This window comes from Ostrinia nubilalis, chromosome 13 (genome assembly GCF_963855985.1).
Source record: "Ostrinia nubilalis chromosome 13, ilOstNubi1.1, whole genome shotgun sequence".
NCBI classification, from domain to species: Eukaryota; Metazoa; Arthropoda; class Insecta; order Lepidoptera; family Crambidae; genus Ostrinia; species Ostrinia nubilalis.
In genome coordinates, this window is record NC_087100.1 from 13,010,444 (window position 1) to 13,037,867 (window position 27,424).

The window sequence follows — 27,424 nt, forward strand, 5'->3', positions numbered from 1 at the left end:
AGATTTATGAGAAAAAAAATCTTTATTTATAATTAGAGTAACGGAAAAATCATGTCTGTCTCAACACAAAATAAACATGAAGTACAAATGATAACAAAAAATAAACTTCTCTATTTACAATACATAGTTACATTGATCTAATGTTAAATGCTAGAAGTGAAGTACAGAATGTCATATTACAGGTAAGAACCATGTAATGTTTCTAAGTACTTGATGGAATTACAAATAGATTTAAGTATCCAAAAACAACTACACAATATTTAATATTAACTATCACATCTACAGGAAGGAAGCGTCGGGTTGGCAAAACCTTACTTAAACAGTGATTATTAATATTTTCCATGAACCAGTGATTAACACATTGTTTTTTCGCAATTTTTCTAGAAAATATTTTTCTCATTCACTGTTCAGTTGTTTGCCAACCTGCCCCTTGCATCCTATATAGTCTTTTGGCTATGTTGACAATCGGACAATTCTGTAATATCACTTGTACATAACACCAAATGTGTATGCTTCTGCCACACATACTGGATACATAGATAACCAAAGTGCTAGGCTGCCGCGGCATGTAGGCCTATCTATAATATGCAATCAGAGTACCAGACCCATCTGTTTAAAGATTAATTGCAAATCTATTCTTATGTGTGGCAGGAGCATTACAAAACATAATTATGAAGTCAAAGATTCCACATTCAGCTTACAGAGAAACTAATAATAGATCACTTATTTATCTAAACCACCTACTGACAATTTAAGTCTACAAATGCTTCAACTAGCTTGCTACAACAAGCTACAGAGAGCTGGTGGTGTGTTCAGGAGTTTAAAATGAGCTCATTATAAATCATCACAAGAAGGGTAGACATGAAAAGGACCTTTGAAAAGTACATATGTAGTCAAACATTATAAAGATGTGTCCACACAATAGGATGTGTGGCGGTCGCAGCATGGATATGCTTTTTATGCTGAAAACTCATATGTATCCTATCCATCTTTATTTGAATACACTTTCAAAGTTTTGTCGCTAACCATTTCGTGAGTTGCAAACGTCTTAATCCCACTTTTTCGTAACACGGTTGACCACGTTTTTGATATGTCTGAGATTTGAAATCTTCTAAAGAATGCGTTTGAAAACAGCGAATCTCAATAGACATCTCTCACTCTCACAGTATAACGAGTGAGCAAGAGGTGACTTACAGGATTCCTATTTACAATCACATCATAGTATTTGAAAAAGTTTAAAATGTCCTATAGTTAAGTCACTGATATAGTCATTATTTGTCTTTCCAGCAGTTTTACTAAAACAGGCAGGGACTTTTGAAGGTAGAAAATAAGAAACACCACCCGATCTCTACGTTAAGTACAATATTATTTCTTATTTACATTACGTCATAAATATTTAACACTACGAATAAATTACGAGATAAGGCTCTGTGTACAGACACTCCGGAAGCTGTGCATATTAATTTTTACTTTAAAATACCCAGAAAGGTTGTTACACAACGACATTAGAGACTGGATTTGATTTTGAGTTACCAAGAAGTTTTAAAACTTTTTTTCTAGATTTTGATACTGGCCGTAAATAAATGTGTTTTTATTCAAACAGCAGCGATAAAAAATGCGTTAAAACTTAATCGCTATAATAAAGAAAGACCTTCTTGTCGATAGGTCAAGTTGCTATCTCTCTAAATGTCATTGTCTTTCTCACTGTGTAATAATTTATACATCTTTATTTTAATCCTGATTACCAGCCATCACAGGTGATTGAAAAATAAACGTCATAAATATACATAACATGCATTGTAAGTCTGCATTGCAGTAAAACATCGCTTTACAACATCGACTACAATTAGGATCAATTACACCAATTTTAGACACATTACAATATTCCCACATTTAAATCAATGTAAACAACCCTAATTACGTACAGTCAAGAGCAAGATTTATTCTCGTCAAATTATCATCCTTATTCGAATGCAATAAGACGTCAATTTGCCCTTGATTTTTGTTTTACCATAAACCTGGTTGAAATGTAACACTCGACATATAAGTACGCTTTGCGCACATTTTTTAGTTATAAAAATATACATACATAATAATATCCATTCAGTTATTTCTCTTCATGACTTTCCTTCAATTCTAAAAACTCGTTCAATTCTCTGATCAGTGAAACTGTCAAATCTTCATAATTATCAATTGTTCATTAAATTGAACAAATCAGAACAGACACATTTGATATGTAATTTACTGATCAGAAAATTGAACAACTTTCTAGTGAGGGGTTACTTAATTATATTCTAGTTTATTTAATTAAAAGCGACTTCGTTTACAGCGTTAGTTTTAATTTAAGCAGTGATCAGAATTTTATCTACTTCATGTCATTTCGTTGTTTTAAGGTTCTATTCCGAACTAACATGACAATTGGCACCCACACATTAACATCCGTCAGTCTCTTACTCGTATATTTTCAGTTCTATGTCCCTAAACAATTATTAATTAAAATCATCTTAATTTAACAATCACAAATAGTTAACTCGTCTACAGTTTGTGTTCACTTATCAGTTACAAAGATATAGGTAATCTACAATTTTTGTAACATTCATTGGAGGTGACACAGTTTTTTTACATTTTCTGTCATTCATAAATATACATATTAATAAAATTCTGAATAACAAAATATTTGACTCATCCCCAATCTTGATTTCTTGTTATGCTTGTAATAATTTTGTCATACACGTAACATATCAAAGTTTTTTTTACTCTACTTTTTTTGTCACATCTCAAAAAACTATTGATAAAATTACAGAAATGCATACATCTTTAAAAACAATTTGGACTATGTCTGTACAACCTTGATTAAATTAAACATCACATACCTTCTAAACAATTTGTAAAACAAATGTAATTCGCCGACGGCTTTTATTGACTTGTTATCTACAAATTCAATGAATAATCACATTTAGTTACTTCTTACATACATTATTTTCACTGAGTCTGTGTCGCATTACTGCAATTCACGTGTTATTTAAATTTTCTTCAATCAATATATTCACATGAGACGTCCATACTTAAACTTTGTTCTTTTCCGTTTTGTATTTGTCACATCTTGGAGTTTGTTATTATAGAAGTAGATACTTGCTCCAACTTTGGCTCGCACGCCGGGCGGCATTTGTGCTATTTCATATCAATCCAAAAGCAATTTTATCCACAAAAACCTTCACAATTCTCAACAATGTCCATAATTTTTGTTTTCAACACTTTTATCATGCTCATATTCAGTCCGATTCTAGAAGTCATCTATTCTTCTACATCATGACTATCAAGTCTAGCGGCAATGTCTACTTCTAAAATCATCGTCAGCTTTCTAACCTTCTCAAAATATTCATAAACTTCTGTGAGATGTTCCAGCATCTTAAAAACTCCCAATCTTTTACAACCTTCACAATCTACGTTCCTTCATTCTCATTCTGTATTCGGCCACTTCATAATTTGTTGCCAAACAGCGTCACAATTTCCATCAATAACTTTCCTGAAACTCTCATTCCTATTCCAAACTCTTATCTACCATTTTCTTATTTCTCTTTCCTTCCAACTGGTGCCCGACCAGTTTAGTAGCGCGGCGTGCGTCAGTCCGACAAATACCTCGCCCTGGATATGTCTTCACCATCGTCTTCCCTGTCCGGACTGATGCTTTCCACCTCGTCCACTTCTTCCAAGTTCTTTGTGCTCGGATTGCAGAGTCTGGAAATGAAATACAGGGGTCAATAAATAAATATTCTTGGATATTATACAATGAGACATCCAGTCTCAAACTAAGCAAAGCTTGTAATGTGTACCAGACTATCATGCGTTACAACAGCCAATGCCAGCTATACGCTCAGCTATCTTGAGGTTATTATTCTATCAATCGATCAATCGACTGCATATTGCCAATGTTCTATCAACAGTAAGCTCGATACAGCGAGCGGTAAATTTGGTCTTAGCATATCTGGGAGGGAGGGAGTATACTGTCGCCATTACAGCTGTAGATCCTGGCTACACAGGAGTTGCAGATATGGTGGTAATAGTCCCATGCCGCCATAACAAAGTGTTAAGACAGTATCAGTAGACATAGAGTCAGTAACATACCTTTAATAGAAGATGAAACAACAAGCTTACTTTTATGTCCTATAGTCGCAGGTTTTAAGAACTTTAAAAGCTAGAAGTCCTGTGTATTGGGTAATAATCAAGGAACACACCTGCATTTGCAGCAGACGATGCACGGCGCAGCGAGCAGCAGAAGCGGACTTGCCACCAGCAGCAGGAGTCCGAAGCCAGCGAATATGCCGACCACCTGGAAGAAAAGGGTAGGTAGGTAAGTATTGTTCAATTTTTATGGTAAAGTAGGTACCACCGCACCGATCATGTCGTCTCGTTCTTTCGCAAAGAATCACCATTTGATGAGAGCGAGAGCAAATGGATAGTTAACACTGTGGCCGATAGTATATCAAATGAATAGAGAATTGTGAGAACATAAATTCTATGGAGCTTAGGTACCGATGAACAATACACGTCCGTGTCAAATCTTATTTAAGTTGATCATTGAGTGTATTGAATTACTGATCACTTCAATACACATAAGATATTTCACATTAGCTAACAAGTAACTTGGGTATTTTCTATTTAAAATAACTTATTTAAAAATATCATGACCGACGACATCATAAAGGTAGAGGGAAGCCTTGGACGCAGGCCGCTACGCCCCTCTACCAATCGATTAACATGGAAAACATTGGGGGAGGCCTATGTTCAGCAGTGGACGTCCTATGGCTGAAATGATGATGATGATTCAAAAATATCACAAGTATTCTAATCATTTAACATTGTATGCTAACCTGTGCGCGGTGCCACAGCACTGATGCGCGTGAGTGTCCCAGTTTATTCTTGCAGGGCCCTTTATCGTAGTGCCGCAGCAGGAAGTCATCCTGAAACAATATAAAACAAATTTTATTAAGTATTGTAAAGATAAGTATTTCCCCTTGTAATTGGGATAACCAATTTATCTAGACTTTCAATTTTTGAGGGATAAGTACTTCGTCTGGTAGTTCCAGCACCTAACGCTACTACAACATAACCTGAAACTACTTACAAACTCAAACACATTTACGACTATTTTAACTTCACAAATCATCAAGGTAGAGGCCAAGGCTAGTGCAAGTGTATTAGTGTAGTAAAACCCTAAGTATGTATAATGTGGGGTTGCTTTCCACATGGCGGTTCTCACACACCACCGTTATCAATATTTCAAACTGCAGTCAAGTATGAACATCGATTTAGAAACAACTAACTACTTTCTTCACTTACTTTTCCCCGGGACAAACTTGACCTTCACTGGTTGGGTTTTTATTGGCGGTCAAGCTGTAGATCCTGGTAACACAGGAGTTGCAGCGGTGGGAACGAGAGGTGGTAATAGTCCCGTACTGAGGTAGGGCTCTATTAGCCAAATTCTAGTCCAGTGTCCCAAATGGACGTCACCATCATCATCGGTCATTTAGTCTCCACTGCAGGAGCACAATCTACTCTAATTGACCAGAGGCAAATGGAGGATTTTGCCCACACTCCCCATTGAACAGAAGGTTTGAATTGAAGGGAGCAAGAACTCCAATTCACTCGAAACTAATGAGGATTATTCCACTCTGACGGAACCACACAGCTATAATGCAATTTTTAACTGCTTAATAAAACGGAACCATAAAAATATTTAGTAGTATCATACTTTTACGTTGTTTTATTGGTCGTATTTCACTTTGATCAACTGGATTTGATCACCTAGGTAATCAAAGTGGACTTCTTATCCATGGGTGATCATAGAACACCAAAGTGCCGCCTGGAGTCCACATTGATCACCTAGGTGATCAAGTCTAGGTGATCAAAATGGAATAGACCAATACAACAACGTAAAAGTATGATACTGCTGGATATTTTTATAGTTCAACATCATTAAACATGTGGCCTTGGCGATGAACTCTACACGTGTCGCGGTGAGGCGATTGACTGCTATATGCCAAAAAAATTGCATACATAATTCTGCTACGACAGGCTACGACAGTTCGTGTTAATGCTTAATTTACTCGTAGTTAATAAGGGATACAGTTTGTGCTGTGATTGTGGAAGCCCGTCAGTTCTCAAGCTAGGGATACGATCATACAATACTCTCGCTCGACAGCAGCCGACAGGGAAGGCGACTACAGTCTCCTAAAAGGTGACACCTGTTTAACCAGGATCTAAAGATTGGTCGCCGTTAAAACCCAACTAGTGTAGTTTGAGTAGTCCAGTGGAATAGTTGACTGCCATGGAACTCGCAACGAATTTCATCAGAAGAAATGGCCCCCTTTCAAAGCGGGAAGCAGATGGTTTAACTCGTGGAACCCTAAGGCCCAGAACAGACGGTGAAACGCAACTGCAACGAAACTGCAACTGCTAGTTACTTTTGAGTTGCATCTAAGTTTCTGCCATAGCGTCCGTTGAGAGACCACACATGACGCGACCAGTTTGAAACTTTCAGTTTCAGTTTCATTCATAAGAATCATTAGAAAGTTGCAGTTTTGTCGCAGTTGCGTTTCACCGTCTGATCTGGGCCTAAGTGGACGCATGAGAGCTTGGTATGGTAACTATTGATTTCTATATGTCTCAAGTCACTGCTACTTGGTTACACCTTTCCAATACTGACATAGAAGTAAATATGCTATATCTCTACCGTCAAAGGTATTTCCATGTGGGTCTTTTAAGTTTTTTGCGATCATTAAGTATGGATTAGCTACGAGTGCAATTGAATCATAGCGCGGGCACTCTCACAGTGTGTACGCTTTCTAGCCATTGTAAGACCGGTCCGCGTAGATCCTATCAGTTTGCAGGGTTGCCAATGCGATTGCAAAAATCCCTACTAATATTATAAATGTGAAAGTTACTCTTGTCTGTCTGTCACGATCACCACTGAACCGATTTTGATGAATGGCATAGAGATAGTTTGAGTCCCGGGAAAGGGACATAGGATAGTTTTTATCCCGGTTTTTGAAATAGGGACGCTCGCGATCATGTTTTTCTGTGACAGACAAAATTTCACGCGGGCAAAGCCCATATTATCAATAAAATACCCAAACTTTACCCCAGCACCCTACTCACTTTTTAAATGTTTAGCTATTAATAAGACTTTGTGAACAAAAATTGTTGATTACGCTCAATTTTTCCCACCTGCTGATGCGGCCGTTACAAATTACCTGCTCAGCTAATGCTGATACAGATTTTAATCGTTATAATTAAAAATAACCAGGAACTGTTTACATAAAAAGCTATAAAGATAAAAATTAATAAAAGTAGCAAGAAGGCGATGGATGCAGGCTGAGCAACCGAGCAATGTGGAAATCATTGGGGGAGGCCTATATTAATTAGCAGTGGACGTCCTGTGGTTGAAAATATGAATACTGATATTTGGAATGAACTGATCGCCACCATCTTCGAAACAGCCCTTTCACGACGAGATATCAGACTGGTGGCAGCCCTACCGGCAATACGCTTCGGTGCAGCGCATGGGAACGCGAAATCGTTTCATTTAACACGACTCGAAAGTGAAACAAAAAGATTGAATTATAAACACTTTATCAGATTAACTCACGACATTTTATGCATAAATGCAGATACTTACATTGTTAGAAGATAAGATATGTTAGCTGGGAGAACGCGAAAGTTTTGATTATTACTGGAAATATCTAACTGCCATTTTTTTGTGAATAACAAAGCAGGTTTATGACTACAATACAATCACACCTGATGTTAAGTAATAAGCAATAATGACAATTTCCCTTCTACCTCGTTCCAACAAAATGTTTTCTATTCTTTAAATTGGGTTATAAAATTGAACTTTGATAAAACTTTACTTGGACACGAGAATGCACTAGCTAGATAGAGTTCACTAGACTGTATCTATGGTATATCAAGCTCAACACTGTAGCATCTTATACAGTGGTAATAGAAGCGACTTTTCTACAAAAATGTAAAGCTGAAGTGCAGCTGTGATGCAAGCAGTAGACGTTGCATGACCGCAGGGTGTCAAGGCGAAGCGTTTGAGTTTTCCATACACTCCGCGATTGTTTACGGCCTGTCCCCGTTCTCTGTAGTTTCTGTGTAAAATTACAGTTTTATTGTATTTTAATGTGCTGTGAGACTTGCTAATGTTGCTAGTGAAGCTATAATAGGTATGTTATACAGCTAAAAAGCTTTATAAAGGGTCTATAACCGATCCAGGACTTCTTCAGGGACCAATGAGACACGAGGGGAACCCTGAATCTACATTTTCTTCATTAAGACATTAAGTATTATACACACCTCTACTTAAAATCCCCAATTTCTACCTGTAGTCAGCTCAGTCAGGCCAGTGAGTTCGCTGTACAAGTTTCTGTTGTGTGGACAATCTCGGAAAATGCTCAGCTCACGTTAATAATTCACGGTCCGTGAGCTCGGTGCTCGTACTGTACGTTTGGGGTTACGTCTTACGTAAAAGTGAATAGTTTGAGTACCTTTAGATGCTGTTGTGTACCTATTGTGTAGAAGAGCAGATTTAAGATGATTACGTTTTACATTAACGTTAAGAATTATAGCAGTGTTTCTAAAGCTGCAAGTGATACTAGTACGAGGCAGTACCAGTAAACGACGACTTTGAAATGGTCATACATCATCAGCGCGTAACCTGCTTTCTTCTCGTGATATAAATGCCACTTTTATACAGCTGAAGGTGTTGTACAAGTGACGGGTACAAGTGTTACAAAAGTGCTTTTTATAGCAAATGGTACTCACGTCGAGCGATGCGTGGCAGTACCAGCAGAAGACGTGTTTGCAGTGCTTGCACATCATCTGCGCGCAACCCTAATCCTTCTCGATGGGCATACGGCACAAGGGCCACTGCTATACAGCTACAAGTGTTACAGGAGTGTTCTTAAAGCTGCAAATGGTACTCACGTCGAGCGATGCGAGGCAGTACCAGCAGAAGACGTGCTTGCAGCGCTTGCACATCATTTGAGCACAGCCCTCGTCCTTCTCTATGGGCACACGGCACATGGGGCACAGCTTGATGAGCTCCGAGTCTGGAAGCAGAGGTGCGCCGGCGCCGGCCGCTGATGATGACGCAGCTGCCGCCTCGCACGACTGCCCGCCGTGCCACTGCGGAAGAAAGTAAACAACAGATAAGTTTAAGCATATTTAAGTAAGCTATCCTCGGAAATGACATCGAATACCACAGTGTGCCTCGTCAGCGCAACCACGACCACTCTGACAAGAGTGTCTGACCAAGAAGAAGATAAGAAGAAGAAGTAAGATGCAGACCAAGAGCTTCTTCGTAAAAAGGCTTAAAGAAAAGTAGACTCAGGCTGGTTTTAGTGTCACGCGGACTGTCAGTGCGGATCGCTCCGCACAGCCTATCTGTATGAACTGCTAGGGAGCGGAGCGGTTCCTCCGGACCGAATTACTCTAAAACGCTCCCTAGAAGTTCATACAGATTGGCCGTGCGGAGCGGGTCCGCACCGGACGGTCCGCGTGACACTAAAACCAGCCTCAAGCTTGCTAACTTCAATTGTGGTGGTAGTACTCGAATTGATGATGATCTTAACTTTCGCAGAGTAGACAAAGACAATTTCTTTTAGCTACAGGTACAAGTAATGTAAGCAGGCCTTCCACTAGCAAATAAATGGATATGCAGTTTAAAGTAGAGTAGCTACAATTTCAATGCAATTCGTAATACAATACAGCTAGCAAACAAACTTATTATGGATCTTAGTAAAATAATGTACAAATAATTGAACATAAAGCCTTAAATACAATATCATCTTCAATAACGAATGCTCACGAGCGGACCTAATAAGGGTATTTAATGTGTGAATTATTATTCATTAAGGCACATTAAACCCGCCATACAGCCATGTTCTAGTAAGCCGCAAGTATTGCATCGCAATCGAGGATAGCGATTTAATAATATACTTTATATGGCAATTTATTTATAAGTGAGGTGTTTGTGAGTTCAAAAAGATGGTTTTACCTTACTGCCTAAATCAATTTTTTGGTTCCTATACAGGGTGGAATTTTGTAATGCCACCTGGAGGGAAAGTACTCTTTTAATATTGTAGATAGAAATTTTTTCTCAAAGAAAACATTCCTTTATTTTAGAAAAGAAATAGAACTGCATTCAAAGATTGCCAAAAATTCGCTTGCCACACCCGGGAATCGAACCAACTAAAATCTGTTAAAAATTACATCCTGTATTTTTATTGCATCGATCGTTAGGGTTAAGTATAAGGATGAAATCTCTCTAACAAACTTGCTAATAAATCAAATGAAAGGAATACCATGAAATCTTAAATTATTTTAATTATGTAGGTACAGAAAATTGTATGGTATGGTAGTGAATTTTCGAAAAATTTTCGAAAATCTTTGAATGCAGTTCTCTTTCTTTAAAAAAATAAAGGAATGTTTTCTTTCAGTAAAATTTTCTATGTACCTACAGTATTAAGAGTACTTTCCCTCCAGGTGGCATTACAAAATTCCACTCTGTATACGTCCCGTTAATCTGACGTCAGCTATTAGCCTATCAACAATTTTACCTAAATTATCAAAATCAGTTAAAAAACATACAAGACTTACATAAAAAAATTTGCATTTACTAACATTTTATTATTCTTATTTGAAAACCTACCAAGATTTTAAGTAAATGTAAATAAAAGAGCATCAAGCATTAATTTACAAACAATAGTCTGTGGAATCTGTTTTTGTTATAATCATGATGACTAACAAGAATTTTGATAAGTAAATACTTATTTTTTGTCTAATTGAGTAAGAATCCCAAGCATGTTATATGAGAAGTATGTATACGAGTATTAACAATGGATTTTATTAGACTCTACCAAATCAATAGTCAACTAAGTATTATAACAAAATAAATACTTAAATGAAATAAAATTTACGGTTGTCTCAAGAAATAACACAGCTTTATTAAATTAATAAAATCTCAATTTTATGCATAGATGTATTAGAACAGTGTTTTTCAACCTTTTTCATGACACAAGTATGAAAAAATATTTTGCGACCCCGAGTCCCGACCGCTCGCTTTTTTTTCATGCATTTTTTAATGTTACAAAGATGTCGTAGGAATCGAATATTTCAATCCAGAAAACTTTTTATGCATTTGCATATTATTATTTAGATTTCGGATAAATCTATCTTTAAAACTTTACTGCTTTTTTACTGGAGTAGTTTTTACGACCTCACGCGACCCCCTATAGAGGTTTGGCGACCCCCAGGTTGAAAAACACTGTGTTAGAACAATGTGCAGTAGAAAACTATGGATTTTGAGACCTAACAAAGAACTACCAAAACACCATAATGTAGGTAATTATGATAGAGATCCTGACTAATATTCTAGGTAGCACATGTCAAACAAAAGCACGTGTACACCAGTCAGATAATTAGTTCATTAGTATGCGGTAACAGCAATTTGCGTGTAAATTATTCTACTTCACGTTTAAGTAGTTTGGTATGTATACGTCGCACCCAAACACGCTACATTTTGATAGGTGCACAGTAAGTACAGAATTGTAACCGTATTTAGTCTACGCTTAAAAAACTTGGCATATAAGTACGTTAGAAGAAAAGGTGCACTAAATATTATATTCTCTAATTAATAACATGATCTCTCTTTCTCTTTAGATCATCCATATTTTGCCATCGCGCAAGACTTTAAAGCCGTCTAAGTCCTCCACCATTCTAGGTTTCAGTCACAGGACCTCCACTGTTGAACATAGTCTTCCCCCAAACTTTCCACTTTGCGCTACCTTTATGAGCACGTCTGTCCACCTTGTGGATGGTGTGGGTGGACGTCATACCTACGGTACATGGCCTCCATTCTAGAATTTTGCTGCCCCATCGGCCGTCAGTTCTGCGTGCTATGTGCCCTGCCCGTTGCCCCTTCAGCTTGCTAATCCGTCGGGCTATGTCAGCGACTAGTTATATTCATTGCTGCGCAAATATCTTAAAAGAATGAACAGCTATATAAAAATAACACCAACTGCGTAATAAATAATGTGATTCTATTATAGAATATACGAGTATTTTTTAATTTCCATTAAGAATGGCGGATTTATTTTTTACATTGTTCTTATCTTAATGGGGACTCGTCCATTTAAGGAAATCGCTGAGCTTAGAAAAGAAATATCGCGGCGTCTAATAATGTGCGTGTGTTTTTGTTTAATTTGAGAGGATTCTATTATGATGAATAAAGATTATTTTGATGTAGAGCTCTTTAGAAAAGGTCATGGACGTGAAAATATCGCGAATCACGGTGTAAATACCATTTAATATTTTTAAATGTAAAAAGATTGGTCAATAAGTATTTTTATCAATTTGTTTCCACTGCAAGACCCTCTCTAATTTACCAGAGGCAAACAGACAGATTTGGTCTCTACACTCCCCATGCTGGCCAGACACAGATTGAAGAGGCCTGAATGAATGATGTTCACGTATTTGTCCCGAAATCGCCACTTACGATTTACGGGAAGAATGGGAAGGAAGCTATTCTGCTCTTTCGAAGCCACACGGTCGGCCAAATTAGTTTATCAATTACCTACCTAGTCTTTGAACCTAGCAAACAACATAAAATATCTCTCAAAGATACACAACTTTCAAAAACAAATACCAATACCTTAAAAAGGCAGTATAATTTTGCAAATACAATTTCCATTTCACCCAGGGCACCGAGTAGCCATTAAACGGCCTAATCGGTTCGTTCTGCGACTGCCCAGGGCATGGAATTAACTACCCAGTTAGATAAATAACAGAGTATTCCGACGTTCCTTCATACACTTCGCGATTTCCCCGGGGAATACGCGAACGGTATTCCGCTATTGAATTGGACATTTACCACGGTTCCAGTATTTACTCTGATGATTGTTTTTGCATTACCAAGAAAATTGGCTAAGCCGAGTGATAATTCTTTTACTCTATTTTTTATTGTATGTGTCAACCGGTATAGCTTATGATTAGGTTTTTTTTAAATAAATGGCTATTAGATTTATGAGCCATGTCAGGCGTCTTTGGTGGTTTATCTAGTATTCCAGTCTAATATAATAAAAAAGAAATCTATTTACAAACTTTCAATAGCTCTCAGCTCTTTAATAAATAATATCAAAACACGCTTTTCATACCATAAATACACGATATAAGTCCCCAGAATCTACTTACCTAAAATTCTAATAAATCGTTGACCGGGCTAACTCGAGATTGGCCGGGGCTTTGGGGCGCGCACTAACTAGGCGGTAAATGATTAATAGCGCGGCGTTATCGCGCTGACGATGTTACACGTTTCTTCGGACATTGCGCACATTCCCCGGTTCGCACATTTCCCAGTGGGGTAGCCGGGATATTGGATTTTAGATTTTAAAAGGTTTAGTCAGCTGGCAAATCGATAAGATACAATATTTTGTGACCAATTGAAATAATTATTCTAAAGAGCCGTGCCATTATGGGTGTATGTTTCAAACAAGGCCAAATAAGCCTAAAATTGTTCAAAATTGTAACCTTATCTGGAACATGATCTAAACAGGATATACTTTACATTAATTCGCCTTAATTAATGTATAATTAGTTAATTAAAATTAATTAAAACTTAATTAATTAAATCAGGAACGCACTCAGTTATCTGTAATGTGCTATAATTAAATCCTACAAGTCATCACAACATTGTATGTAATGAATTATGGAAATTGGACGTCTTCAAAATCACATTGTATCTGTTTACTTCACGAGTACGGTAAACAAAGCTATGAGCTATATTATGCATATGTATGTAAATATTTTACATACTTAAGTATAAATCAATTACAAAATCTACGGTATATGACGCAATTTCCCATTGTAAACTTTCTTACTGCACTCGAACTTTCATAACAATTTATCGAAGAATATTATAAGCCTTTCGATGACCTTTAGCTGACAAAAGCTGATATTTCTAGCTATAGGAATAAAAACTATCCACCTTTTGGCGCCTTACCTCGTTGAATAGGCACTCCTCCTAGGGTTGCCAGGTGTCCGGCTTTGACATGTTTAGCTTTTTACGGTCTTGTCCGGCCTGTCCGGCTTTTTTATTTGGCTGCCGTGCCAGGCCAATCCTAATAGTACCTACTCTATGGCACTAATTGCACAAGATGTCCGGCCAAATGAGGCACAGAGTCCGGCTTTTGTGGTTTAATACCTGGCCTGGCAACCCTACCCTCCGAGTGGAGACACCATTGTGTCCACGACATAGTTCACGGGCGAAAGACGTCAACAGCACATCACCTAGCCTAGACGGATCGATTTTAAACGATAAGCCCATACATTTTTAGTCTAAAATCAAAGATAGATTATATCGTGGCGCGCATCCTAGTCCGGCTGACTCTACATTTTGTTGCAAACTAGGAATTATTATAACTATGTAAGGTGCCACAGTGTTTATCTTGATATGCCGTCTTCCGTATTTCTGCAGCTTTGGGATTCAATTTAATGTAAAAATACTAAACTGGGTCTGCGATAACTTTATTTCGACCTCTTTTTGCAAAAAAAGAAAACAAAACTAAAACGTGACCTTTTTAAATGAAACTGGCCAGCACTAAATTCTTTTTCAATAGAAAACAAAATCGAAGCGCTGAGCTCGGCCCTTTCGCCTAAATGTTAACCCGTTCAAAGGCTGCTGGCATTTCGCCAGCCACTTGTGTGCCGTTGACATAAATCATAATAATGCCACCGATTCGAACGTGAATTGTTAAAAAGACATTGGCACCCTATGACCCAGTTTCGGTGGGAGGCTTACCTTAGGTTAATTATTTGCTGTTATTTATGGTTACAGGTAAAGCGACTGTAATCAATTATGATGGTTTAATGTAAATAAGTAAGTCATGGGTACGATTATGAATTATAAGAGTCGCTACAAAAGACATAAACATTTGATTACTTTCATGCAAAAAAGTCCTTCATATTAGATTAGTATACACATTAGATACTAAAATTACGTTTTACCGCAACCCAGCGGTCGACACAGGGATCGAACCACTAACTCTTGAATCAGTAGCCCGACACCGACACCTTTGGATTATTTTCATCTTCGTTCTTTCGTTTCAGCCGAAAGACGTCCACTGCTGGACAAAGGCCTCCCCCAAGGATTTCCACAAAGACCGGTCCTGCACCGCTCGCATCCAGGCGCCTCCCGCGACCTTCACCAGATCGTCGGTCCACCTAGTGGGAGGCCTGCCTACGCTACGTCTTCTTCTTCCGTCTTATTTTCATCTATTTGTTAATAACTTAACAATTATAAAAACTAACAGTTTAACACCCATCATTCAAGGGTTGACTAAATTAAAGAACAAAGACTCCAGTAGGCTGTAAAGTGTCTGTCAGTAACACTATACATAGAATATAGGGTAGAAGTTAATCGCTTTAGTTTTAATTCTATTTGGAAACCATTTATACGGATTAGTAGGCGCCGGAGTAGGGTCAGCACTAATAGGTTTATGCTAAAACAACTTAAGGGACCGGCACAGATTGTTAGTTAACAATCAAGTAACTACTTTTATTAGTTAGATGGAATATAATTTTGGAGTTCCGTTGTTTCATCATTAACAGGTCATTTAGACCTCAATCCCTACACTGGTCAAATTGGTTAGAACCTCGTCCTTCTGACTTGGTGTGCCCTACAGAACCCTTTCTACGTAGATAGTAGTAGTTATGAATTTTAAAGCATTTTCCCCGAAAAACTAAGTAACTTTGTATAAATTGGAAAGATAGCTGTATAAAGAGACGTACAACAACAATGCGCAAACGTTTCCATAACAATGCTCACTTAAATAAGTAATAACAAAAAAGGTTATAAATAGCTTTAGCTCCAAAAGTTCCAGTGGAAATTTTAAACATTGTATTTTGCATAGCAATGCGAATGTATTTTTATCCGGGTTGAGACAACATCCGCGCCAAGCGTAGAATTTGAAGATAAAATGAAAATTTCACCCGTTATTTGTAGTTATAATTTAACTTTTTGTGAGAACCGGTTTATTTTTAACTCTGAGAGCTGTTTGGAATATCAATACCAAAGGTTAAGGTTCAAAGTATATAGCTTAAACTAAATATTCTATAAAACCTGCGTAATGGAATAAAAATAGCCGGTAAATATGTAAAGGTTTCTTAAAATATGCTGGGGTTTAGGGGCTAAGGGCTAACGAAAAATTGGGGCATTACTGGCAAGTTTCATTGCAATAAGTCCACAAAGACAAAGGTCAATTTAACCAGTGCCACATAAAATATGCGTCTGACATGATATGGATCTTTCAAAAAACACGTAATCATATTTCTTTTTCGGACAATAATATTATTATGGTTTTGAATCAACCTATAATGTTCTTACAAATAGATGATTTTACATTTTGTGTGTGCTCTGGGAGCCAAACCAACAACTTCCAAATGAAAGAATCTAAAATATAAATATTTTGCTTCTTTTGTTGATGGTGATGAACTCGTGTTTTTCGCCACTTTGGGCACAATGTTTCGTACATGCCAGTGTTACCGTACCGTATTCACAAACGATGCTTGCTAAGTGAAGCAGAAAATCGAACATACAGCGTTGAATAGAGCTCTGTGATTGGTTTGTGTGTGATCCTGTGCGTCCACGCGAGACACTGTGAGACCTCATAGTAATGTTTGTGAATACGGGCATAAGCTACAGATGCGCCCTTTTGCTAAACTGGCATCCGCAGAATACCAGTGGTCGTGACGTGCTCTGCCGTCACGACTTATACTGAGCAGATGCCATTTTGGTGCGTGTACTCTGTTTTTTTTAGTGTTTAAGTTGTTATTTATTTGTAATGCTTTTAATACTAACATCAAATAAATACTTTCTTTCAATTTCAAATTATTTCTTTCTTTCTTTCTAAAATGACCGAAAACAGATTTGTTTCTGCAATACTAATCTCCTGCTGACCAAGTATGCGGCATCGCTTTATCTAAGCCTTTGAAAGTTAAAAGTTATGACAAAGGCACCGCAGCCTCACAGACGGACAGAGCATTGTCGCCGAGTTTAATGGAGTCGGCTGAAGGGCCTTTGTTTCACGGTACAAAAGGAAACGCTAGATTGGTGGATCTGTCCTGCGAATGAAGTTGGATTAACTGATGTTATTCTACTTTCATCTATACTACTCGCAGTATTATAAATCTTGTTGCAGAACAAGAGCTAAGTTAGTTTAGCTCATTAGGTCATATTCGGGGACGAATGCTTGAGGAAAAACGCCGATAGTGATGTCCCGCGTTTCCGACTCATATATGGCTTACTGAGGGCAACTTCAGGTTTTTAGTGGGTAGACCCTGTCCCTTCTGCAGGGAGAACCTCACATAATCCACTAGCTGCCCCCACGGCTGGTGGGTCTACAAATTCATGTATTTCCCTGACGAAAAAAAAAGCTTAAGGTCACATAGCTGACGCAGTTTTCTATAGTTGTATACAAACTGCAAACTATACAAACTCTGGATAACTACGTCAGCCTATGCGAGCTAAGCTAGACTAACTTAGCTTAGCTCTTGGTCTGCAAGACCATAACCCGCTACGGCAGGCCGGGGGTCCTGTTGTACCAGGGCCACGAGGAGAAAACCTCTATAAAAACTACTGGATTGGAGGTTCCCTCGAAGCCGGAGAGGCTCGCTCGTGAACGAGCCAGCGACAATAACTCGCGGCTCCATTTCTTTGGGCTCCGATGGACACCGTCGGGTTTTAGTGGGTAGGCCCCGCCTATAGTGAGCAGGCGAGGAGAGTCCCACATAACCCACTGGCCGTCCCCATCGACCAGTGGGTATGCGTAAAGCCTTTCCCGACGTTTTTTGAAAAAAGCTCTTGGTCTGCAACCCGCGTAAATGTGAAGTAATTTTGTCATTCTCTTTTGTTACATTTTCAGCCCTAAGCCGTTGACCTAGTTTAGATGATTTTCGGTAAGGAGATGCAATATCCTTCTAGGTAGATTACACCTGGGGAAATATGATCCTACTTTTTGACGCAAAAGAAGGGGATGTTTGTAATAAGGAACTCATAATTTATCATGTTATGGGTATGAAAATTCATATTTGTGTTTATGGTAAGAAATAAAGTGTTTTTGGCTTAGGGAAATTGCGGAAAAAAACCCTTAGCAGGACCAACGCGACGTCTCCCTGCTAAGAATCATCAAGTCATCCGTCCACCGGGTCTTAAGACTTACCTTATTAGTTCTACATTACCTAATAACAGTCAGTAATAAAAATACAAATGAAGCTGCTTTGTATATTTGTATTCATTTACATAAGCCGATATAAGCAGCTTTGTTTAAAGCGGTATCGAAAGGCGATTAATTTGCATTATAATTAGCATATGGATATTAAAGTAAACAGGAATCGATATCCGTGATGTAATTAAAAAAGCTACATATTTCTTTATGCGAATGCTTATAAATGGTTTTTAGCGTTGTTAGTAGGTACATTTACTTCATCTTTGTAGGCAGTAGAATTTTTAATACATAATGTAGGGAAGCATCTGGCCCAGTGTTTTGCATACCGGGTTAATACGTCAGAAGTCGCTGGTTGGAATCAAGACTATTATAAGATTATCTTATTTTGAAACTAGAACTATACGATCCTAAAGGGGGTGATTCCACAACCCCTTGGAATGCTCACGAGACGTAACCTATTGCATGATGTCAGACGAGAAGGTATAGAAAAAAACCTTGTGTATTTTAGAGGGAAATTTTAGAGAAAGGGATGAGTTGGATATTGATATGAAGACATGATTAACGTTTGTCACAGCATCTCTCGTTATATCGTCCACTACTGGCAAAAGCCTCCCCTGATTTCCACTTTTCGATCCGTTCTGATCACAGGATCACCACTAATTTAATTGTTCTAATTATCTCTACAAAGTACTTTCCTCCCGGCCTTTTAGGGGAGATCTTTGTCCAGCAGTGGACGTCATTTGGCTGAAACGAAAACGAACTCACCTCCTGGTTGCACTGTGAGCAGAAGTCGTGCCGGCAGGTGGGACAGTGGGCCGGGCTCGCCGCCCGGACCGACACCACCGTGTCGCAGCCCACGCGTGGGCAGAACGCGCGCCCGGAGTCCATCGCCACCTCTGCAACGAGAAGATACAGTTTTTTAAAAAGAATCCTAGAATAGTTTTTTAAGGGGCACATAAAATAATTTACTACAAAATCGTATTCTATCAAAAGGATCATATTTCTTCAGATCATATCTCTGGCAAGTCACTGTTCACAGGGGAAGGTCTATCTATCCTCAAGCGGTCATCAAGCCTATTCGTCACCAGCAGCGTAGGTTCTTCAACAAAGATAAAAAAACGGGACTATTCCCACCTCTCGTTCCCACCACTGCAACTCCTGTGTAGCCAGGATCTACAGCTTGACCGCCACAAAAACCCAACCAATGAAGGTCAAGTTTGTCCCGGGGGAAAGTTAAACTGTCATTGGACCCGCAACGAAATTAATCAGAAGAACATAGGAGGAGTTCGAAATTAAGGTTCTACTTCCCTCCATTGTTCATTTTTTTTTCAACAAAGATAGCATGAATATTTTGCATTATACATCAGACTTTTGTGGCATACAACTACATAAGATTCAGTAGTGTAGAGCTTGATATGTCAGTCATCCGTATATAACCACACGATCAAATTAACAAACAAAACAAACGCAACTGCACAAAAGCGGCCGCAGTCAGGGCCGAGCGTTGCTCCTGCAAGGATGCGCACGCGCATGTCAGGAAACGCTTAATAATTGTTCGAGTAACTTCGTTAGCAACAACTATAATGTATGGATGTAAACCAGCTGATGTAAGATTTGGAAACGAAAATACGTTTGCAAAAGGCTCTTTTTCAGTTTTCGGATTCGCAAGCTTCATTTTATTGCCTATCAAATGTATACTTGTAAGATTTACATGTTATTTTGATTTGTTATGGCAATTTTATAGTTTAGCTTAAGCCAATGCAAATCTCACAGTAGAGAATTTTTACTTTTACGATGAAGAAAACTCCAACAATGGAATAATTAAAAGCTCACAATTAACGCATTAACTACTTTCAGTTTCAAAATTTCCTAAATTTTGACAAAGAAACAATGGATCTATATTCAAATTAATTTAATTTCAGTAACATATTTAATTTAAACTGTTCTACATAAAGTCTTTTTTAAAGACAAAGAGCCAAATGAATAAATGGATTGATGAAAAGTGACAACACCAGAAGAGTCGTCTCCCTTTTTTTATGACGTAAGCTTTCTTAAAAGACTACCGACAGTTTCCGTGTGAACGTACCCTTGTTCTGACGAGGAAACGGAAGCGAAGACAAAGGCCGCGATGCCTTACGTTTTTGTGTAGCCGATTCGCTTCCTAACACATCGTGAAACCGGTTGCAAATGGATCGCTAAAAACTAAACCGGTTCCATCACTTTACAAAGTTGCTTAATTACTTAACCGATTTTATCGATATAAAGATGTAAAAACATTTGGGCATCGCTATTTTCTGAGTGACAAAGGATAATTTGGAAAAATACGCAGTTATTGTCGTTTGTTGACGAAGAGAGATCAAAGCGGGCAGAACAAAGGGTCATCAATATAAATTATACAAAATGTTGTTTTGTTTATTCCTGCGACGTTTTTCCACTTCAGCACCCAATTTTGAAGGTGATAACTGAAAATGTACCCACTGAAAATTCGAAGTGGACATCAATACCCACTTCGAATTGGCACAGTTCTGTTTAAAATCAATCTTAAGCACTATAACAAATGCTATTTAAATGCTGCAGGGCTACCACCAAAACACTTTTTACGTAGTTTCGGGTCTCTCTGTCACCGTCGCATATTCTGGGATCTCACTTTGCACGAGAGATTGTGGCCATACCTATTCGAAACTTCGGATAGCATATTTCGGAGTAAGGAAAGCATGTAACTATTGAGCAGAGTAATTTTATTGCTACTTAGTAGCTTGTGTGTCAAAACATTGCTAATAATAATAAGCATGCTCATTTCGAGTTGTCCCAGCATGCTTGTTTTAAGCATGCTAATAAGCATGTCACTCTACCCTGCTGTACGAAGCTCAGAAACCTGCGTGATATATTTACACCGTATAGCAACTGTTTCAATAGGAAAGCGTATGTAAATGATTTCACGGCACCGCTCCCTGCGGGTGACACAAAGGAGGCCGAGTTCAGGAGACGTGTGGAATGTCAGCGAGTGTCAGACACCTGCAACATTGTTCGTTACGGTTGAAATATACAGAAGTCGTGTGTTACTGTTTTTGTTCTCGATATCACGATAATTTTCTATAGTGATGCCTAGTAAAAGTAGCTTCAGTACACGGCGTAATAAATGTCTGAAGTTTGATACATAGTCAACTGAGATTTTTTAAATAATAAATTCTTTATTAATCATCATCACATAATACAGAAACTTAAAAGAACTGATTACTGAACTAGGTAAATTATATTTTTCGTCTATTTGCAATCTTTGAAGCATGACACCGTGAAGATTCATAAACAATAACTAGATTTACATACTTAAATTATTATATCATCATCAATATCAGCTACAGGACCTCCCTTGTTGAACATAAGCCTCTTTTTGTTCCCTGTTTTCCAGATAAGATATAAATTGTGTTATGTGGCCTACATTACCCAATTTATATCTAATTCCCAAATTCTCCTCAACTGGGTATCCCTTACAGAAATTTTCAATATCCGAGGGCATATCCCGGTCCGCGCGACTTAAGTAAACAAAGACTATTGTAAAACCCGCAATTTCACGACACAGTTCCGTGTGAATGAGGAACAACAAAGGTAGTTCACAGGAGACACGCTTTTGTGATGGATTAGCCACTAAACAGCGGTGTTGGTATCACCTGTTTAGAGAAAGTTCCGGATTCGGGTCAACAATGGAAGTAGGAAACTATAGGTGACACAATAGAATTTGTAGTTACTGGCCCTAATGATAAATAGGTGCGTTAAGCACTTGAAAGCGGACAGCGCAAGACCGATCGTTGTGAAAATCCTTGTGGGACGCCTTTGTCCAGCAATGGACAATTTAATTGAAAGGAACGAACATCGTCCATTACATAAAATCACAACGATTATCAAGTACCACCAATGCAATATAATGCTTTTCAAATTAGATTTTTTACACAAATAAACACAAAAATCTTACGCCACCGTCATGACAGTAGGTACTAGGTATTGTCATTGCCACTTCACCTCCATCAAGTTCTGTTGAATCGGAGACCCTTTCGCAAGGTTAAGTCTCGAGGACACATACCCCAAGAGTAAACAGACCCCTTGAATGCTCGCAATTTCACGCACGGTTCCGTGTGAATGAGGAAGTACAAAGGGAGGGTTCGGGAGACACTCGTCCGTGTGACGGATTAACTGCGCTGGTGTCTGTTAAGCATTGTTAAGTGAAAGTAGAGCTCTTAACAATGGAACAAGGAAAATGTGTCAGTGGAAAGTTTTCTTGGTAAGTGGTCTGAACTTTTGATGCAATTCTTCTGGGATACACCAGTCACAATGGACTCAAAATTAGAGCAATAAATTGAATTTTCCTATTCCAGCCATCTTTCAGCCTTTTTAGTGGCACATCTGAGAATCAAAAGAAAACTTGAGATTGTGATCCCAATTTTCTGTACTGAGTTTAAACGCTGTAATACCCACTACCAAAAATATTGAGCTCAAACACCGCAATTTTCGAGCATAAGGTAAATTGTGATCCCAATTCTCTAGTTACAAAACCACAGGGATGAACTGAGTTTGTCCGCTGTACTCGTTCACAAAAAAATCGAGCATAAATGCAGCAATTTTCTACCTATAGGTAGATCGATGGCATGCGATTACAATTTTCAATCACATTGCTGTTTGCGGAGCGAGCGCTGAACGAATACTCCGAAACGAAACAGAGCGCAACATGCAAATTGTACATAACCAAACGATGGTGGTACAGTCTACGATAGAAACGTCGATTTTGGTTGCTGAAAATCATGTAGGTTCATCATCACTCCATTCTTGTCTAACATGGATGGAAACATGGTGATGTCTCTATGTTAAGAACTTAAAAAAAAAACACAAGTTTACGAAATTGGATAGACCAGCAAGTCGACTTAAGACTCCTTGACGTGATCTATTTGCGGGCTCTTTCTGAGCTTCTTTGAAATCAAAAATATCAACTCAATCACCAATACGTTCGTGTGTCTTCGAGTTCATTATAGCAACGTGTACAGAATTCTGATTCTGAAGATCACCGAAGCAAGGACAGCCTTTGATGATTTCAATTCAATACTTTATTATAGAAATCCTTGAAGGCAACCTTCACCTGAGAATAAACTCACTTGATAGTCAGTGTGCATGTTCCCAATGGAACGCAGTAGCAGTTTATAGAAGCTGACTGTGCGGATCAAATTAGTATGTAGCAGGGCGACACTGCCATATTGATTCCCCCCCAAAGGGGTTGGATTACGTCAGTCACAAATCCAACTTGTAACAACATGGCGAAATAAAAACTTCAGCCAGTACCATGAAAGCGAAACCATATAACTTTGTTTGTGAATCAAACTCAAACATTGAAACTGAAACAAATAATAATGGAATTGAAGGTTGTAAGCCAATTAACTTATGAAACTTGTTGTTTTTGTGTAAATAAACCGTCAACAATTTCAAAATATCATCAAGAAACTCAATGGCGCTACATTTGGTAGATCTATCCTTTTCATTCTAAGCCTAAACCTAAGTACATTAAGAATATTGATGCTTTCTCACCATGATTATCTATTCTACCATATAAACTCTACAGTAGGTTTTTAAACAGTTTATTAAATTGCTCTAAATGCTCACTGAGGCTTGAAATTTTTATCGCATGCATGGATATTGAAGTATAACATTAAGGGCGATTTAGTCTATTAATGTTAACGCAAATGTCACAAGACAAACTGACAGACACGGCAACCTCCTGGGAAAACATTCTCGATATATTTCCTTCGATCGATACCTGATTGGCGACAGTTGTCGACTCCCAGCCCCAAGGCTTTAGGTACTGTGTTTGTGCGAATATTAAGAATTATCATAAAAGGTAGAACAGAGAACCAAATCGCAAAATTTCTCGTAATAAGCAAAATTCGAACGCTAATTATGTGCTTGGAAGGGCACAAGCAAAGTTTAAATTATAAACGATTTTGATTGAAGCAATTTAGACAAATACACTTAGGTTAATAATTTTATGTAAAGCTCGCTTCCAACTTCAGTTCAATCATGACTTTTCATCAGTGAGATGTAGACAGCCCACAAGATTCTAACGGTACAAAATGCATTACTATTCAGCAGCGGTCTAAACAGGCGATTAGAATTCAACAATCGGGTCGAATGCGTTTAGATCGTCTAAATATAGCCATCATCTTCATCTGCGGGCCTAAAAAGGCCGCTTTGAGCAATTCTTATTAGATTCATAATATGATTCAGATTTAAAAACACAAAATGGCCACTTGTCGGCAATTCATATTATGATTCGGATACAATTCATATTCGGCAATTCATTTATTTGACAGTTTTGTATGAGAAATCGTAAAATGGCCCACAAAATAGGAATTGCTAATGTGTCAATTAGCAGAATCATAAGAAGTTACTCGAGAGCAACATCTTACAATTCAGCTAGTTCGTAATTTCAAAAAATAAATTAATAATGGAAGATTTAGGCCTTTATGTAAACTTTTGGGAGCATGCCCGTATTATGGAAAGTGTTTTACATCGTCTAGGCTAGTATGGGGTGTTTGCAAAGGGTGCTTTTGACTTAGAATTGAGTAATATAATTAGAAATAGAAATGCATTATAAAACTTCAAAATATTTGTTGAAAAATGTGTACCTATACCTCAATCGATTCTTACAAGTATTAAGTAGGTACCTACCTAATTTAAATCCTATAGTAAATAACTATCTAGGTATGAGTCCACGATTTAGGGGCAGGATTGAGGAGGGTAGGGAGAGGGTAGCTATTTAAAAGCAAAAAAACGAAAATATAATTAATAATAGTCGGTTTAATCTTTTTTAATAAAATTTAACCTATTTCTTGTTAACTAATTATTACCTTGATGTTACCACTGAAGGTAGACAGTACATTGAGACTATTCTTCATGTCTAGTGTAAAATAATATTCCCTACAAAAGGTTACCATATCGGCAACCTAAAAAGACCTTAAACCGTCAGCCCAGCTTAAAAACATAAAAGAATACAACTGTTGGTCTATTTGTACCTATATTAAAGAATTATCCTCAAACTCCTAAGCATTATGGAGTTGTACCTAATGACTGATGCAAACATTTGAATAACTTTAGAAACTATACTTATCTATAAAATTCAAAGAATTATCCTCCAACTCCTAAGCATTAAGGAGTTTTACCTTCTATCATCAGCTCATTAATATGAGATGATGATTTCCACGAGCAAATACTTGGATAAGTTAAGAAAAAGTTTGAAAAACGATATACGTGCCTATAAAATTTGAGGGTTGCCCTCGATTTCCCTAGGATCCCATCATCAGATCCTGACTTGGTGACAGTGGGACTACCTCAGAAGTGTACCCTATCGAACAAGAAAAGAATTTTGAAAATCGGTCCACAATTGACGGAGTAATCGGTGAACATTCATAGAAAAAAAAATACATACAGTCGAACATATTATAACCTCCTCCTTTTTTTAATTCGGTTAAAAAAATATAATTAGCTGGATCACTATTCAATATTAAGAGGATATAAGTATTTTCTTTTATGTTTGAGTTCTATTTTAAGATAAATAAGTGCATAATTTTTTGAAGGACACTGAGTTTCCACAACAAAATGCATAAACGAAACCTTGCACAATCCCTCCCTACCACACTAAGCGAATATTGTTTCTTTTGTCAATAACATAAAATAACGCTTGGAATGTATGTCAATCACTTAAAACCTTGATTTATCGCCTAAATCATAAGAGTTTAGTTCAAGCTTAATATTCCGTGTTTAAACAATGGTATTGTTTACATTATTAACTTGACCTTCAATAAGTCGACACCTAACTTGTTGCCAGTCGTAAATAAAATAGTGAATGATTTTTCATTTCTCATTTTTGGCTTCTAAACTCAAATATTTTGATGTTATTAAATTACTTTTATTAATTTGAAACAAGATATGAAGTAATTGTTCAAGATTTTCAGTTTAAAATGTAAAAAAAGTCGTAGAAATGATAACCGGTAAAGTACGGTTTTTATTATTCACATGTGGCAACATAGACGCCGAATATGAATCTGCGGATGAATTGAATTGTGGCAATTCTGCCAAAATGTAAGACCATTTTATGAAAATTAGAGGAATTGCTTATGATCTGCTATGAATTCTGGAAATGAATTCCTTTTAGCAATGTTGCGTGATTTGGCCTTTTTAGGCCCGCTGGTATTCATGCCAAATCAGAACCATGATGGCCGTGCCAAGTGAGACGACTGCTCTACAGGGTGCTTAATTTGTTACTATTTTCACCAATACATACTTAACAGAAGTTTATGTAGTGGAAAGATTCACGTAAGGAAATATTCGTCTATCTTATGGGCTGCCTGCATTGCACCGATGAAAAGTGATGATGGGACTGAAGTTGAACGCCAGATTAACTAACAACCATCAACACCAAGGAACTGGCTACTGGAGGAGAACAATGCTGTTAGCATTGTTGTTATGGCGCCATACTTAGATAAGATGGCGGTAGTTTTCACCTCTCTTTTCCGCCACTGCAATTCCTGGAAAGCCAGGATCTACAGTTTAGCATTCAATGACACCCAACCAGTGAAGTTTAAATTTTCCCGAGGGACAGCTTCAACGAGACTATTTCCACCTCTCGTTCCCACCGCTGCAACATCGTGTAGCCAGGATTTACAGCTTGACCGCCAATAAAAACCCAACTAATGAAAGTCAAGGGTCAAGGTCGAGGGATAGCTTACTGTCTATGAGGGACATACCATGGTTGAGGCGGAACTTGAGGTGCTTCTCCATGACGGCGGGCTCCACCAGGAAGCCGATCTCGTCCAGCGCAAGCGCCGCTCCGACGCGGCAGCGCGCGTCAAAACACGACACCTCGTACGGTTATTACGGCGAGACTTGGGTCAGACAGTGCGATGGTGGCAGCTAGCTACATAACATACCATGGTTGAGGCGGAACTTGAGGTGCTTCTCCATGACGGCGGGCTCCACCAGGAAGCCGATCTCGTCCAGCGCAAGGGCAGCTCCGACGCGGCAGCGCGCGTCCGGGCACGACACCTCGTACGGTTGTTACGGCGAAACTTGGGTCAGACAGTGCGTTGGAGGCAGCTAGCTAC

At 38.1% G+C, this 27,424-nt stretch overlaps 1 protein-coding gene across 1 annotated transcript; it reads right to left on the reverse strand.

Annotated features, from left to right (window-relative positions):
• On the reverse strand, nt 1-27,159 carry LOC135077732 (E3 ubiquitin-protein ligase RNF144A). The gene is made up of 6 exons (XM_063972308.1): nt 27,068-27,159; nt 19,050-19,180; nt 8,989-9,189; nt 4,872-4,961; nt 4,236-4,330; nt 1-3,738 (listed from the first exon to the last, which is right to left on the reverse strand). The coding sequence occupies exons 1-6, from the start codon at nt 27,099-27,101 to the stop codon at nt 3,624-3,626; spliced, it is 666 nt and encodes a 221-aa protein (XP_063828378.1). The 5' UTR covers nt 27,102-27,159; the 3' UTR covers nt 1-3,623.
• Nucleotides 27,160-27,424: the final 265 nt, after the last annotated feature.

Bases quoted from the DNA above. Each gene is read 5' to 3' on its own strand.
- LOC135077732 (XM_063972308.1), bottom strand. From the start codon at position 27,101: ATGGAGAAGCACCTCAAGTTCCGCCTCAACCATG. The intron at 9,190-19,049 runs GTGAGTTCGTTT...TTTCTTCCGCAG, and splicing joins GCTCACAGTGCAACCAGGAG to TGGCACGGCGGGCAGTCGTG. The intron at 4,331-4,871 runs GTTAGCATACAA...CTTTTCTTCCAG, and splicing joins TGCTGTGGCACCGCGCACAG to GTGGTCGGCATATTCGCTGG.